The 15,078-nt window shown below is 45.9% G+C and overlaps 1 protein-coding gene across 2 annotated transcripts in view; it reads left to right on the top strand.

The window, feature by feature from the left end:
- The window catches only part of KLHL12 (kelch-like family member 12), a 22,979-nt gene that overhangs the window by 5,500 nt on the left and 2,401 nt on the right, over nt 1–15,078 (top strand). Inside the window, exons 2-10 of one of the 2 annotated variants that reach the window (XM_009320365.1) lie at nt 160–313; nt 1,114–1,331; nt 3,959–4,108; nt 5,946–6,060; nt 7,684–7,790; nt 8,777–8,972; nt 10,124–10,282; nt 11,483–11,581; nt 14,644–14,830. In XM_009320365.1, coding sequence (XP_009318640.1) covers nt 160–313; nt 1,114–1,331; nt 3,959–4,108; nt 5,946–6,060; nt 7,684–7,790; nt 8,777–8,972; nt 10,124–10,282; nt 11,483–11,581; nt 14,644–14,830 — 1,385 coding nt within the window. The remainder of the gene's footprint in view (nt 1–159; nt 314–1,113; nt 1,332–3,958; nt 4,109–5,945; nt 6,061–7,683; nt 7,791–8,776; nt 8,973–10,123; nt 10,283–11,482; nt 11,582–14,643; nt 14,831–15,078) is intronic. The other variant, XM_009320366.1, reaches the window with a different exon arrangement.

The following is a 15,078-nucleotide window of genomic DNA, read 5'->3' as shown; positions in this document are numbered from 1 at the left end:
CCCTCCTTCCCCTTATTCTTTCAGTGAGCACAAGAAGAGAAAGTACAAATCTCTGTTGAAGCCTCTCTGACAGATCACATTTTTTAAAACTGCTGAGCATTGTTGGCTTTTTCATCACATTACTGAAAAATAAACCTTTGTCTCCCTTCTAATTTACAGCTTTCAGAGAAAGATAAACCCTACGTAGATATCCAGGGACTGACAGCCTCCACCATGGAAATCCTGCTAGACTTTGTATATACAGAAACTGTTCATGTGACAGTAGAAAACGTCCAAGAATTGCTCCCAGCAGCATGTCTGCTTCAGCTGAAAGGTAATTGCCAAGTACCGGCACAAATTGCACAATTGCTGCTGTTCAGAGATTTGGTTTGTCTGACCTTCTGTAAATGGAAGACATGTTGTGGGAGGCATGATATTTATAAATACTTATGTCAAATTTCTGTTGTCCTGTGCACTGTGGTCTCATTGGTAGAGGAACTGCCTTGGGTGGAAAAAAAGGTGATGAAACAGGTTATTGTTCCATGCTTTGGGCTACTGTATTTCTGCGTGAGAATTCCCAGGAGGAGCTGTGGGCTGTATAGCACATAAATGTTACAGCTCAGTCAACTTATAATAATAAGCAAATCCTTGATGTCATTTGACCCGCCATCATAGTATGTCTGGGTTGTAACAAACTGGTTGATGTCATTGAACGTGCGCCTATGGAGCTACCCCAGGCAATTATCCCAAATCCCAGGCAACTATCAAAATGACATTGGAGAAAACCTAGAAATCTGGTAGCCATATCCACTAGCATATACATTTTTTGTTTATAATCCATGAAGCTGAGTATAACTCACGTTTGAGTCTTTTCCTAGTATCAGATTTATTTAATTTTTGTGTTTAAATAGAACAGCCAGAGATCAAAACAGCCCAAACGCATGGTCTACCATTTAGCGTTTTCACGCCCCACCAAAGAAATATTTGCATGTGTGTGTTTCTGTAGTATTTTTAAGCATGATATTTGAGTTGGATTTTCATTATTGTTTGGAACTTTCTCTTCTGAAGCCCTTTCCAAAGCAGTGGATTGATAGTAAGCATGCAGTGCTTATTCACCCCTCCAATTTTCCGTAGGTGTGAAACAAGCTTGCTGTGAGTTTCTAGAAAGCCAGCTGGATCCATCAAATTGTTTGGGCATTCGGGATTTTGCTGAGACACACAATTGTGTTGATCTAATGCAAGCTGCAGAGGTCTTCAGCCAGAAACATTTTCCAGAGGTGGTTCAGCATGAAGAGTTTATCCTCTTAAATCAAGAAGAGGTTGAAAAGCTCATCAAGTGTGATGAAATTCAGGTAAAACCTGAAAAGTACCGTTACTGTGCAAAGCATTGAAGTAAAACGTTGAAACCAGTCAGAAATTAGTCCAACCTCCTAGGGTGGACTTCTCACATGGTTCCTGAATTTGAATTTTAATTTCCAGGAAGCTTCTAATTTTTTAGCCATGTAATCTGAAATCGATCAGTAACATTTAGCTTCTATGTAAGAATTTGTTGTCACACAAGTGTTTCTTGCAAGTAAGGCCATCGCAGTTAGCTACCTCTGCAGAGTTCTTGTTCCCTTGTCTCCTCCTTCCCCTGGAGGAGCTTTCAGAGGTTACAGAGACATGTTGTCTCAATGCCTACATTTCAGAAATACCCCCAAGACTTTAACTTCTATTTGTAGACCTTTGCATGCTACTCAGCAGCACAAGGAATGCATGTGTCATCCCAGGCATTTGGGTGACCTCTACTTTAACAAGCAGCAGAATGCACGATGGTGCAGGGTAGTCTGAATCTTCAGGGAGTTATATGCAGATTTTGTTCCCTTAAGGTTAGTTTCTGGAGGATTTACTATTTGGCTGGAACCTGTCAAATACTTTTTTCCAAATTTTCTATGAATATGTATGTTCTTGAGAATTGAAATAAGTTGAATGTTCCTTGATAATGGGGAGGGGACTTGGGTTTTTTATTGAGATGGACTTCGTCGAGAGTTGATGTTTGCTTCTATTCTCAAAGAAGTGATTGAAGCAATCACTATTCAGAGTTCGCAGTAACATGAACTCTTAGAAGCAAACCAATTCTCTCTGGTGGAATTCCTGAAAAGCCAATACAGGGGTAGCCAGAGGAGAATTCTTGATGTATGCCTTGAACGTCTGCCTTGAAAGTGGCCTTCAGCCAAGCTGACATCCTCTTGTTAATAAGTCTGCTTGACAAAGAGCGTGCAGGATAGCAGTGAAAGACCCTGGCACAGGCCGAGATCAGCAGTGGAGAAAGGCTGAGTGTGTTTGGTGTTTAACAAGCCGCAGCTTTAATGCTGTGAGGGTTTGAGCTTATGTGGGTTGTGGCGAGTACTGACATAATGCTTCTGGACAGCGAAGAGGAAATAATGAGGAACTTGAGAACGACCCAGCCAAACTAATCAGATGATCCACACAGCCGAAGTAAAATTCGTTGTGGATGGGAAGGACAGATTCAGGCCTTGCAGACACACAGTGAGGTGTGCATTCATTCTAATAGCTTAAGAAGGTGAACGAAGCAAATCTAGCTGTTGCTGTGCCAGTGCACAGGTGATGTGGAGCACCCTCGGAAAATCCCCTGGCTGTTCGAGACGTATAATGGCAGGTCCTCACTGTGATGCTGTGTTTAATGTTACTCATCGTTTATCAGAAAACAGAAATTATTTCATGAACAACAAAACTGTTAAATATATCAGAGGACAGTCAGTTTGGGAGGGGATAAAATGATGTGGGATTATCGTATTTGAGGAGGAGGTGGGGAATATGTGAAACAGTAAACTACTCTGCTCTCCTTTTGTGAGCTCTAATTGTCCTTTCCCTGTTATTCAAATAGAGGCCATTTCAAATTACACTGTAACAAATATAAATCAATGGCTTGGAAGAATTGCCTTACGTAATTAACCTCTGCGGCTCCCTGCTTCAGAACAGTCTGCAACAGACGGCTTCAAACTGAACTTCAAAGTGTACCAATCATATATCGGTGGGAAGGCTCAATCCTCTTATTACAATATCTCCTTTTATCTTCATATTTATTAACAGTTAACAGCCCTCATGACATTAAATTCATGTCTGATTTGCTTTTACGTTGGATGATCTGAAGACATGCAAAAAGAAAACCAAGCCTAAATAATATGTTATAGAGCTTTTTACAGTTCTTTTCCTTTTGGTAATCATAGATGTCCAAAGCACCTGAGGTTCTCTAAAAGTATCAAATTTAGATGGTTTAGTCAGTGTAATCTTTGGAAGTGGTGTAAGCACCAGCATGTGCTGGTCCAAAATGGAGAGAGAAATAAACTAGTCAGAACAGTAACATTCATGCCCTGGGGTTCACCACTCTGAAATCCAGTTGTTTATAGTTTCTTAAATGTGGATTGAAAGGAAAAAAAAAAACTTAAATGTACCTGGTATGGCTCGGCTGTTAAAGGGGCAGTGCATGGGCACAGGGCTGCAGGGGGTTTTTACAGCTGCTCCGTAAAAAGGAAATGTGATTCTGATCATCTTTATGAAGGTACTTTGCATTTTGCAGGACCATAACTCCTGCTCTGCTGAGAAGTCGGGGGAGCTGCCCTGCTCCCCGTCTCCCCCGAGAGTCACAGCCTGTCACTGGGCTCTCTCAAAAGTGGTGGCTCCCAGCTTCTGGCTCTGTTGCGTACCATAAAGCTTAACTTTTCTGGCACTCGTACTGCCAGTTGTTGATCTCAGCTGTAAGGAAAAAAGAAATGCCGTTTTAAGGAAAAGAAAATGAGGGAATTTTATAGTGCTTGTAAATACAGCTCATGGGAATTTCCATAACAAACTCTTACTTGAAATGTCCTGCTCTCTTGCTAGCTGTGAAGCAGTGTCAATAGCCTGGAAGTTGTCCGTTCCACAGCAGTTGCTGAAATATTATCCTGCAGTCTGATCAGTGTGTGTCTCCTCTTTCCAGGTGGACTCTGAAGAGCCAGTTTTTGAGGCAGTTATAAACTGGGTGAAGCACTCGAAAAAAGAGCGGGAAGCATCACTGCCAGAACTGCTGCAGTACGTGCGCATGCCGCTTCTCACCCCCCGCTACATCACAGACGTCATCGACACCGAGGTATCGGCAGCCCGGGTGCATGGACACAGAACAGCTGGGAGCCAGTATCTGTGTGTGATTGCCATGTTAGACTCCTGCTGTCCTAACAGAACATGTTAAAAGCTGCTTTCTCTGCTGATGCTTTTTGATGCTGACACTATGGAGCTGCCCCTGTTCACCTGGAGTGCCCACTGTTTTACTCAGAAGTAGTTTGCTGTGCCAGCAGTTACAGCATCCTACTTTTCAGCTGGGAGGGTGCCCCATCCAGGGCAATTAGTTGTCTCCTGATATATGTAGCACCTTTCTGTTGTCATCTGTTATAGTTTTCTAACAGGTGCTTTCTGCCTTTCATTCGTAAGCGCTAGCAGCTCTCCTTCTCTAGGCTGAAGGCTGCTGGCCTGCGATCCTAGGGAGGAAATGGCTCCTCAGAAATTGTTTCAGGTGCAGATGGCAAGCAGGTATCTTTGAACGAGAAGGACAGCAGCTGTGTAGGTCCAAGGCCAACACACAAATCAGAGCCATATCTAATGCTGCTTCTTTGTGTGGCTGGGGTGTTGCAGAGGCAAACGAAAATGTGGGTGATGATAAGAGATAATTAAGCTTTTGCAATGGAAGTTTAATTCCAAACAGGAAGCGATGCTGACCCCATGCAAGGTTTGAAAGGAAGGCACAGAGAAGTTCAATCCAGCATTCTGGTTTGATGGTGATGTGAGGTAATCAGTGGTCACTAGCCCTTGTCACCTGACAAGTGCTGAATGTTGAATGACAGACTTCTCTACATAAATGGCTGATTTAGCAACATTCATCTCTAATGTGATATAGCTGCCTTTTATGGATGTTCTTAAATAAGGGCAGCTAACAGGCAGTTAAGTTGTGCCGGAGCTAAAATGTGTTTAGTCAGATTGTTATGGTCCACTTTAAACTGAAATTGAAGCTAACACGAGAGGGACTGGTACCAAAACAATTAGATCTGTTCCAAAACCAGCCTAAGATAGTGTGTATACAGGGCCTCAGCTTTCTTACTGCACAGGATGGCCTCTCCGGACTGGAGATGACACACACTGGTGGAGTATCATCATCTTGGGACAGCATGGAGAGTAGAGCGTTGGCCCTGTGTGCCATCATCTGCTCTGAACACCCTGGCCTTCTTGCACAAGCACCAAGAACTTGTAAAAGTAAATCTTAACTTATTGCAGCAGCATATAGCACCAAACACCCAGAGGGAACTGAACACTGAGCATTCAGGGGAGGTTGGTCCAGGCCCTCAGCAGGGTAATCACACGGCATTATGCAAGGAGGAGATAAGACTGTCCTTGGGCTGCAGTGCCCCCTGCTTCTTTTAAAGAAGACCTTACTGCTTCTGTAGTCTTTTCGTAGCTCCATGTGCACAGGGATCAAGCTAATAGATCCAGCAAAACTGCTTCGTTGTGCTGTGCTCCTTGTTTCTTCTTTGATGGCAGGTGCATGCTGGGAGTTGATTATATGGGGCAGATCCAGCCAAACTGATTTCAAGTGTAGTTTCACTGCCAGTCCCCCTTCTCAGACATACTTCTGCTCTGCTAGCTTAAATGTAGCAAAAGTGGCTTTTCCTTAGTTTTCCAATATAGTTACTTTCATTATGGAATCTTCAGTGCCAGGCTTTGCGCGAGAACTGAGCCATCTCTTTTCAGCTGCAGTCCAGTCTTAGGTTGTCTTTGCATTTCCTTGTGTGTGGTATTTGCACCATGACACAACTAGCCACAGCCTGCAGACAAGTCATTTTAATGCTGTCTGAACTGATGAGAGTTGGCTTTAGGACAGTTCTTATGAGTGATCTTAAAATAAATTGCGTGTAGCAGTGACTCATGTTTTTCCTCAGCCTTTTATACGATGCAGTCTGCAGTGCAGAGACCTCGTAGATGAAGCGAAGAAATTTCATCTTCGACCCGAGCTCCGGAGTCAGATGCAAGGACCCAGGACAAGAGCACGTCTAGGTGAGCAGCAAAGGACAGGACACTGAGAAGGTCTGGGGTATTGGCAGGTGTTGTATTATACACCATGTCTAGTGCCTTGTAATTGCACCGCAGTGCTTCACAGCAGTAAGTTGTCGATCCACAGTCCCAGTGGTACAGAAAGGGGACTGGAGCAAAGGACAGAGGTACGTTTTTTTCAGAGCACAATTGCTTAGTGGCAATGTGGGGACTAGGTGGTTGCCTTTAATCCCAGGCCTCTGCTGTAACCATAAAACCAGTCTCCTGAGTTGTTGGTGCCTCCGAATGTGTTTGTCTCAGCATGCAGCTGTCCAAGAAGTGTGGGAAGAGTTTCTTCCTGTCTAAAAAGGCAGGTATCAGTGTCAGAAGCAAAAAGAGCTGCGAGGTGAGACAGCTGTGTTACAGTGAAGATAACTGTGTTTTGTGCACATCACAAAACTGTTTTATTGTTTAATTATACTGGCAAAAACTGTGCACCTTATTGCTAAAGTTCATCTTCTGGATTCAGCCCTACCTTTTTTAATTGATTCAATACCATCTGTTATCAGCAATGCTCTTATCATGTGTCACTTATAAACTGTGATCAAGTTGTGTATTAACTTTCTATGCGATAAACTGACATGATTGCACTTTTATCTGTCAGACTGTACAGGAGGCTTTCCTAGTTGTTGTTGGAGCTCTTTTGTGAATCCTTCCCAGTTATTTTTTATATTATTCTCCTTAATCCGAGGCGGCAGCTGTTTTGCTTTGTGACAGACAGGGTCTTGTTAAATCTTTGTTGCTCCGTGTTCAGTCCTTCTGCAATGAAAAGCTGGGCAGTTCTAAACTCTAGTAAAACTCCCTGTTGCAGAAAGGGCCCAAGGGATTCAGGGGATGCTCATCTATTTTCAAAACTATGATAGAAACCTACCACTATGGCAATCATTACAAGGGAAGTTAAAACTCACCAGGTCACAAGTCTTATTTAACTCTCAGGGAGAAAATAAGAAAAATTCAGGGACAATCTCAGAGAAAAGAAAGTAGAGGGAAGGCAACTTTGAAATAAAATACATAAGACTTAAGAGACAACTCCTCTGAAAATATTTCATTAATTTTTCAGGCTTTAGTCAGCCTGACTTTGTCAGTGAAATGGTGAACAAAGGTGCCATCTGGTCTGGATGTCATTTGCAAACGAGGGGAGAAGGCCCTGTTTTGTGAGGAGGCTGCAGGGAAGCAGCCATCCTCCTTCAGCTTTCTTGGGGTGATAAGAGGTTTGAAAAAAAATCATGGAAAGAATACAGAAGAAGATATTATCAAGCCAACTTCAGCACCTAACTTAGCCAGCTTGTCTTCTCAGAGTCCCTCTAACGAGGAACAGCCCTCCAGCAGACAGCTCCTGACACCTGAGTTAGTCTTACTGCCATGCACTCTGGAAGAGTTTCTCTCTCTTTCTCCCCGCTGAGGATAGAGGGAGTCCAGGTGACTGTACTCAGGTTAGGTGCCAGCTTCAGAGTAGTGATGAAAACAGAGATTTAGAGGTGACTTGTTGCACCAAGGAAGGCTCAGAGATTCTTCGGGTGATTTCCTTGAGGTGACCCTTTGGTTGTGAAGGGATTGACTTGACTTTGCTCTCCCTCTTTGCTCTAGGAGCTAATGAAGTCCTGCTTGTGATCGGCGGCTTTGGCAGCCAGCAGTCACCTATTGATGTTGTGGAGAAATACGACCCGAAGACTCAGGAGTGGAGTTTCTTGCCAGTAAGGGACCATTTTTGACCACCGCTGGGTTGAACAGGCTGTGATCAAACACTGATCCTGTAGCAGCAGCTACATAACATTCCTTTTTGGGCTCCTCTTTGTGTTCTGCTTAGAATTTCTGCCATAAATTCTTTAGAGTTGCTGAGGTTTACATAGCAAATGCTGAAACCGCTTCACGTTTGCAGATTTGCTAAGTAAGCTTTGTATAAGAGGTGGCTGTCATGTTTCTAATCAGATGAGCCTACAGAGACCCACATCCTTGTTGTGGGAGTGAGAGCTATCATGTTTCTTATTGAAGGGGTGTTAAGCTTTAAGGTTAGTGATGATAATTGAAATGTCAATAGGAATAATGTAATCAGTCCTGCTTTCAGGCAGGCTGCACGATCTCTCTGGTGTCATTGTTTCTGAGCATAATGGGACATAGTAAGGAAGAGAGAATTCGTGCACTGAGGACTATTTCTACCCAAATTTAAAATCACCTTTATCTGTGTGAAACGGTGGAGAACTGCCTCTTCTTTAAAATTGCTAATCACAGAAGACCCTGTATCACCTAGTGTCCCAAAATTCTGTTCTTTTTTGGAGGCTAAAAGCTTCAGGTATTTTCATCAAATATTCCGAGTCTCCACATTTTCCCATTAACAGTCTCTGCAGGGAGCCAGTGGGAGGCACACAAACCCCCGAGATGCATCAAAGATTCAGTAGCGGCATAAGATAAATGACATTTAATGCAAAATATTTCAGTGCAAAGAGGCCTGGCCATGAGAAGAGAGCGTGGCAGAGAGAGAGTACAGGCAGAGGAAGGCAGACACAGTCGTTAAGCATTTTAGCCAGGGCTGTATCCTTTAAATCCATAGTGCTGTTTGCCTCTGTGGTAGTGGGCCATTTTCCAAAAGAGCAGCAAAAGAGGATGGAAGAACAACAAGTTGGTCTCCATGCATCGGTATTATTTCCTCTCCTTGACCTTTTTATTCTTTGTACTGTTTTAGAGCATCACCCGTAAGAGGCGCTACGTTGCTACAGTGTCCCTGCATGATCGGATCTATGTGATTGGGGGGTATGATGGTCGCTCCCGTCTCAGCTCGGTGGAGTGCTTGGATTATACGTCAGATGAGGATGGTATCTGGTACTCCGTGGCTCCGATGAACGTACGGCGAGGCCTGGCGGGAGCCACGACCCTTGGAGGTATGTCCTGGTCACCGTACTGACAGGGCAGTACAGCCTGTTCCGTTCTCGTCCTGAAATGCCCTGAGCTGGTATGTGCAGAGTGGGATGGCTCCAAGGGAGGAGGTGAGTCTGAAATTCTGGCTTCTCATCATTTGGATGTAGAAATGGAAAACTTGCCCACGTATCCTGAGAGGAGCTCTGCCTCCACTTCATTCTTAGGGCATGTGTCTGTGCATCGAGGGAAAGGAACTCTATGAGGGATTATGGAGTGGGAAGCTCTCGGGGTGGTGACAGTGTCGCGTATTACTGAGCACAGGACACCAAGTACAGCAGTAACCATCCAGCACTGGAGAGAGGCTGAAACTGGAGCATGTGCAGAGGAGGATTCTTAGGACAGACTTGGAAGAAGAAAAGTACTTTACTGAGCAAACCAGAACACTTCAGCTTGCTTATGCTGGCAAAGCAAAGGCTGAGAGAGGATATGATTGTTCTCTGAGTATAACTTGGCATGAGAAGGAAATGGGCAATACAAGAATTGAATAATAAATATTCTGTGCTTTAATGCTTGTATTAGAATATCTTCTTAATAATTAATATTGTTTAAATATTATTTATTTAGATTGTTAATCTATTCTAATGAAAATTCTCTTTAAAATGCAGCTGCTTTGTAGATGACAGATTTGTGAAAGCGTTGCATGAATTAGGTTATCCAGTATAAGGGACTGATCTTGCTGATCCAGACATGTCTTTTGGATCTTCTTTCCTTTGCTACCTGTGTGTTTACTACCTTGTAAGCATTTACTTTGAGGAGGTGCTGACAGGATGCTAGTGATAGGCAGGGTTTGGGCATGGCAGCGTTTCAGTATGTTCTGCAGCGTGAAAAAAATAACTGGGGTGTGCATGTTCTGTTTCATCCATCAGCAAGAAGCAAATTTAAGGGCCAGATGGGTTTTACGTTTGTTTAGTTCGCTGGGTCTGTCAGCAGGCTAATGCAGTGAGCTAGGGTGAAGAGGCTGGGTTTGTCTTAGCTTCGAATGGGCCAAGATCTGTAGTTGTTCCTGTATTTTGCAGTCCATGTTGTAGGCTTGCTCCATCTGTGAGGGCCTTCTTGCTCTATGTGCATGCTTGATACTTACCTTGCTGAGTCCAACCTCTGTCTAACGTTGCAGACATGATCTATGTTTCTGGTGGGTTTGATGGAAGCCGACGTCACACCAGTATGGAACGATACGACCCGAACATTGATCAGTGGAGTATGCTGGGAGACATGCAGACAGCGCGGGAAGGAGCAGGGCTTGTTGTAGCTAACGGAGTTATCTACTGCCTCGGTAGGTACCCTTAGGACCTCTAGGCGTTCTACAAATACTTGCTTTTTACAGAAATGACAGTGCAGATGCTGTCTGTGGGGAGCACCAATTATGTCATGTCCAGGTTAGAAAAGAAGATGTAACTTCACTGCACTGGGCACTGCACAGCTCTGTCAGCGAATGCAGCCTGTTCTCACCGTTACCATCGCAATGGCTTAGACTGGAGCTGCCATAGAACTACAGTAAATGCTGTCAGAAGCAAATTGGACACAATCAGCCTACATTTGAGGGACGGCTGAAGCGCGGGGGATGAGCAGTGCCAGCTGAGGTTTGCAGAGATTAGGCAGTGGCTAAGATGCCCTAGAGATGAAGCAGATAGCCACAGGACAGAGGGTACATCTGCTGCACACAAAGCAATGTTGGCTGTAGTGCTCCAGAAATGGATCCTGAGCTGTATGTGTTCCAATCCCTTTCTGTAGCGCTCGTTTCATTTTCAGAGACCCATGCCAGCTGTGAATACGGTGAGAGTGCTACAGGGCATATCACTCTGAAGACTTCAGTAAGCTTGTTCTGTAGATACACCTTCTGGGCTCCCGAAAAGGCAGGCCTAGTACTGTACCCACATTTGTTACAGTCCTGTTCCTGGGGAGTCACAGATATTGGACACTGGTTTATGGGTTTCACTTCCCTCTCCCAAATTCCTCTTCCTCACACTGTCCCCCGAGGCAGATGCTCCTTTGCTATAGCTGCACAATGAGATTTCTGGGTATCCTCTTGTGAAACAGCTCTTTGAGACATCCCAGCATACACTGTGTAGCCTCATAGTGTCAGCTGGCGGCTGCAGCACACAGACAGTGAGCCAGCGCCAGGTCTGGAAGCTGTACATCTGCTTTAGCAGGACGGCATCAACATTGGCATCAGCATGCTCAGAGGCAGCTTTGGGCAGTGCGGTGCTAACCTGGTTGTACTGGTTTGGAGAGGTGATGCTCTTTCCCAGCACGGCCCTGTGCAGTGCAGGGGCAGAGCTTGCTCTGAGCTGGCTCCAGTCTGGCGTTGCAAGCTGCAGAGATCCTCTTTGTTCTGCCAGCCCCAGCGTATTGTGAGTTGTGCTGATTGCGGTGTAACACTGTGCTAAGGATGCACCAAGCATGTTATTGCTCTCTACACAGAAAACGTTTTCCAGACGTCAGGCTCATGGTTTGCTCCTGTATTTTGTTTCAGGTGGCTATGATGGGCTGAACATACTGAATTCTGTAGAGAGGTATGATCCCCACACCGGACACTGGACAAATGTCACACCAATGGCCACTAAGCGCTCAGGTAAGAGCCCACAGTGCCTTGAGGTCAAAATGTTTTGTGCTGCACTGAGGAAGCAGTCTGCTGGCTTGTCTTGCTGCCCTGGAAGATGTTGACTGGCCCCAGTGGGTGGTTTGGCTTTGAGAGGGGATGATTTTAGGACATGCTGACTTAACTCCCCAAGAGAAAGATTAATTTTTGCATGCCTGATGTCTCCATCCCATGCTAACGTGTATAGAGGAATGTGGGGAGGGGCGTTGGAGGTTACAGGCAGGGAGAGGAAGTCTTGTGTGACTTCCATAACTAGGAACAGTGCACAGCTTGGAGAAAAGCTAGCAAGGAACAAACTACAGACCATAGTGCACGATAATGGGACAGTTTGCAAAGTCGGTGCTCGTCAGCTGCACAGGATACAGCAAAGGCAGGAGTGCTCTGGCAGGCCCTCCTTCATCTGCACTCCGCTTTGTGAATTGCTGGGCATCAGCTCCTGGGGCAGCACTAACGCAGAGAGCAGCGCTGCCAGAGCAGTGTCATGCTGCAACAGTCGTATGGTAATGACTAGAAACATGGTGCAGTCACACATTAATTACCTGCCACCAACTCTTAGTTTGTCTTTCCTGCTTTGTGCCCCGCGCTTTACGTTTGGCAGCTGTATCTAGGTGAAAAATATAGTTTAAATCCTACTTTTGGAGTAACTTTCTGTCTCAGCTCTCATTCATTTCTCAGAGTTCCTGTGGGGCTTGTGCAGCTCCTGTGTGCTCAAGTGTTGGCACTCTGCTATTGCACTGCGCCTCAGGCCGCCTGCCCCAGATCTTCATGGCCATGCTAGCGAGCAGCTGTGGCCTTGCTCAGCCGCGTGTGGATGGGCAAGATGCTCGGTGCCTCCACAGCTTTGTGGTTCTCAATGGAGTAGTTCTGCTGTGCTTACAGCTCTCTTTCAAAACCCTTTTGAAGTTGCTTTTTCTCTAGTTCTTTCAATAAATGTCCTTTACAATTAGCATAGGCAGCATTGTTTCTGTTTGTTCTCTGCTGCAGCATTCTTGTTTAGGGACAAGAGCTGGTTACTCAGTTAAAACTGGTCTCTGTTCTAAAAGCATTTAAGCTTTCTTGTGCCTGCAGTGGCATTCACCAAAACCCTAAGCTTTAAATATTTACTCCTGTGACAGGGCTATTCCTGTTAAGTATGGGTTGGAAAGTATTTCCCATATGCCAAGAATGGATTGATTTAGAAGTTGGTCGCCTTCCGCATCCAGGAAGACCCCACATACAAACACATGATAAAATCTGTGGGTTTTCCTATGTCAGAGGCAACATGCGAGACCTATCCACAGATCTCTAGAAGGCTTAAGGATGAGACGGCTTTCCCCAGGGGGTCTGTTGTGTGCACCAGAGAAGATGGCTTCTGGCAAGACCAAAAGCAAAGAGTTCAAGGGGAAAGCCTTTTATAAGAAGCATTTCCCAGGTCCATGACAGCTTCCCACAGAACTCGGAGGCTTTTGGTAACAATGCCTCAGCCCACAGAGCAGGCTCCTCAGTGCCACAAGCGAGCAGGAACATTGTGAGGCTCTTGAGCCTGGCACTGACTCAGCCAGGTTCCTTCCTCAGTGCTGTGACCTGGAGCACTGAGGCCTGAAATTGGGGTGTGCCCGAGAACATTTTTTGGCCCAGGTTTTTGTGCTGCCACTCTGTAGTACTAACACCCCAAACTACTAGTAGCTTAGATACCAGTTGCACTTGCAACCTCCATCCTGGTATCAGTTCCAGTCCATCCATCCTGGTGACCTTGGACCCTGTAGGACTTCTTTTGCCCCGAGGCTTTGACAGTCTTTCTAGAGCTCTCTGCTTGCGGGTCTTTGAATTCCAAGAAAGACCAAGACTAAAAGTAATCTTGCCTTTATTCACAGAGATTGTCTCCTCCTTGTTTCTCTTCATCTCTTAGGACAGATTCTGGAGGTAGGCCACCCCTCAGAAACAATGGCCGTATTGCATTGCTAGACCCAACCTCCCTGATTAGGCCTTGGTCTGGTCTCTCTTCTCAGCCAAAGTCTTCCTCACTGAAGCTATCAGAGAGGCCATCGGGGCAGCCTGGCCATTCCCAGCTGTTTGGTGCTCTCAGCAAGGACAGACAGTGAGGTTGCATTTAGTGGAACAGAAAATCTCTTATACCCTGTTTGTAAAAGAAACAGATTGGTGCCCCAGAGCTGCAGGGTAGCTGGCTTGTTTCCTTCAGGATATTCATCAGTGCAACATGTTGATGGTAACAGCCTGACACGGTTTAATCTGCTCTCAAGATGCAGCTCGCAACAGCAGTGGCTGAGATCTGTGAGTGGCTTGGCAAGAGCACCGAAGGCCACTAAGTGCATTGTTATCTTACTTGCGTTCTCAGGTGCTTTACCTGAAGGGGGCTGCAGATGAGGAACAGAGGCTGGCAGAGGTTTATTTTCTGCTGCTGTCATAAATTCCCAGTTGGGCCAACTGTACTATTGATTGCTTTTACTGGGGTGGGTGAGAACAGCTGTTCAGACAGATGCTTTGGCCACTTATGCCTCTGTGACTGTGCAGTGGACACCAGTTTTCATTTCCCTGCCTCCCAGAGGAGCAATGTCAAAGAAATCCCTCCTCCAGCTTCACATGGAGCAGCATCATTCTCGTTGTAACAGCCAGGGACTGGTTGACACCAGGGAGCCAGCAACACCAGAGAAACCTGTCTCTCTGGTGAGAGAGTCCCGGCCAGCTACCCACCAGCAGAGCGAGCCTTGTGCTGGTCTGTTCAGGGAGTCGGGGTGTCTTTCAGCCAAGGTGAACATCATGTTGCTACTGCTGCCCTGGCTGCAGTGCTGCTCAGTCCCCCTTATGCCAGAGATTCAGCAGCATTTGGTAGAGTTACAGGTTTTCATGTATCGTATTGGAGACAACAACAACAGAAGAGACTGGGTTATGACAGCACTTTTGTGGGCGATATGAGCATAAGAAAATGTCCTCTGAAGAGGGAGGACCTGACTTAGTTCAGCCTCGTAACAGCGAGCCCCAGGCACGGTGCTGATGGTGTCGCTCATGGGTGTAACTGTGCCGCCTTCTCTCTCCAGGGGCTGGAGTGGCTCTGCTGAATGACCATATTTATGTAGTTGGTGGGTTCGATGGGACGGCACATCTCTCCTCCGTGGAAGCCTATAATATTCGCACTGATTCCTGGACAACTGTAACAAGCATGACAACCCCCCGCTGCTACGTGGGAGCCACCGTGCTGCGGGGAAGGCTGTATGCAATCGCTGGGTAAGCGGCTCCCCTGGGCTGGAGAGGGAGATGCCCTGCACGTCTGTTTGCTGGAACAAGTGAGTTTAGGTGACGCAGCCTGCTGCCCTGTTTCAGGTGGCCTCTCCTCGCATTTACATTTCAAGCTTTATGAGAGGAGACAGCCCACAGAGTCACCATGCCCAACCTAAATAGGCAGCGTGATGGTCCAGGGCCAAGGCAGGCAGGAGAGCAGCAGCAGACAGCAAAAGGGAGCCTAATGCAGGGGG

The sequence above is a fragment of the Pygoscelis adeliae genome, unplaced genomic scaffold (genome assembly GCF_000699105.1).
Source record: "Pygoscelis adeliae isolate BGI_AS28 unplaced genomic scaffold, ASM69910v1 Scaffold343, whole genome shotgun sequence".
NCBI lineage: Eukaryota > Metazoa > Chordata > Aves > Sphenisciformes > Spheniscidae > Pygoscelis > Pygoscelis adeliae.
This window is presented reverse-complemented; position numbering and strand designations above follow the sequence as displayed.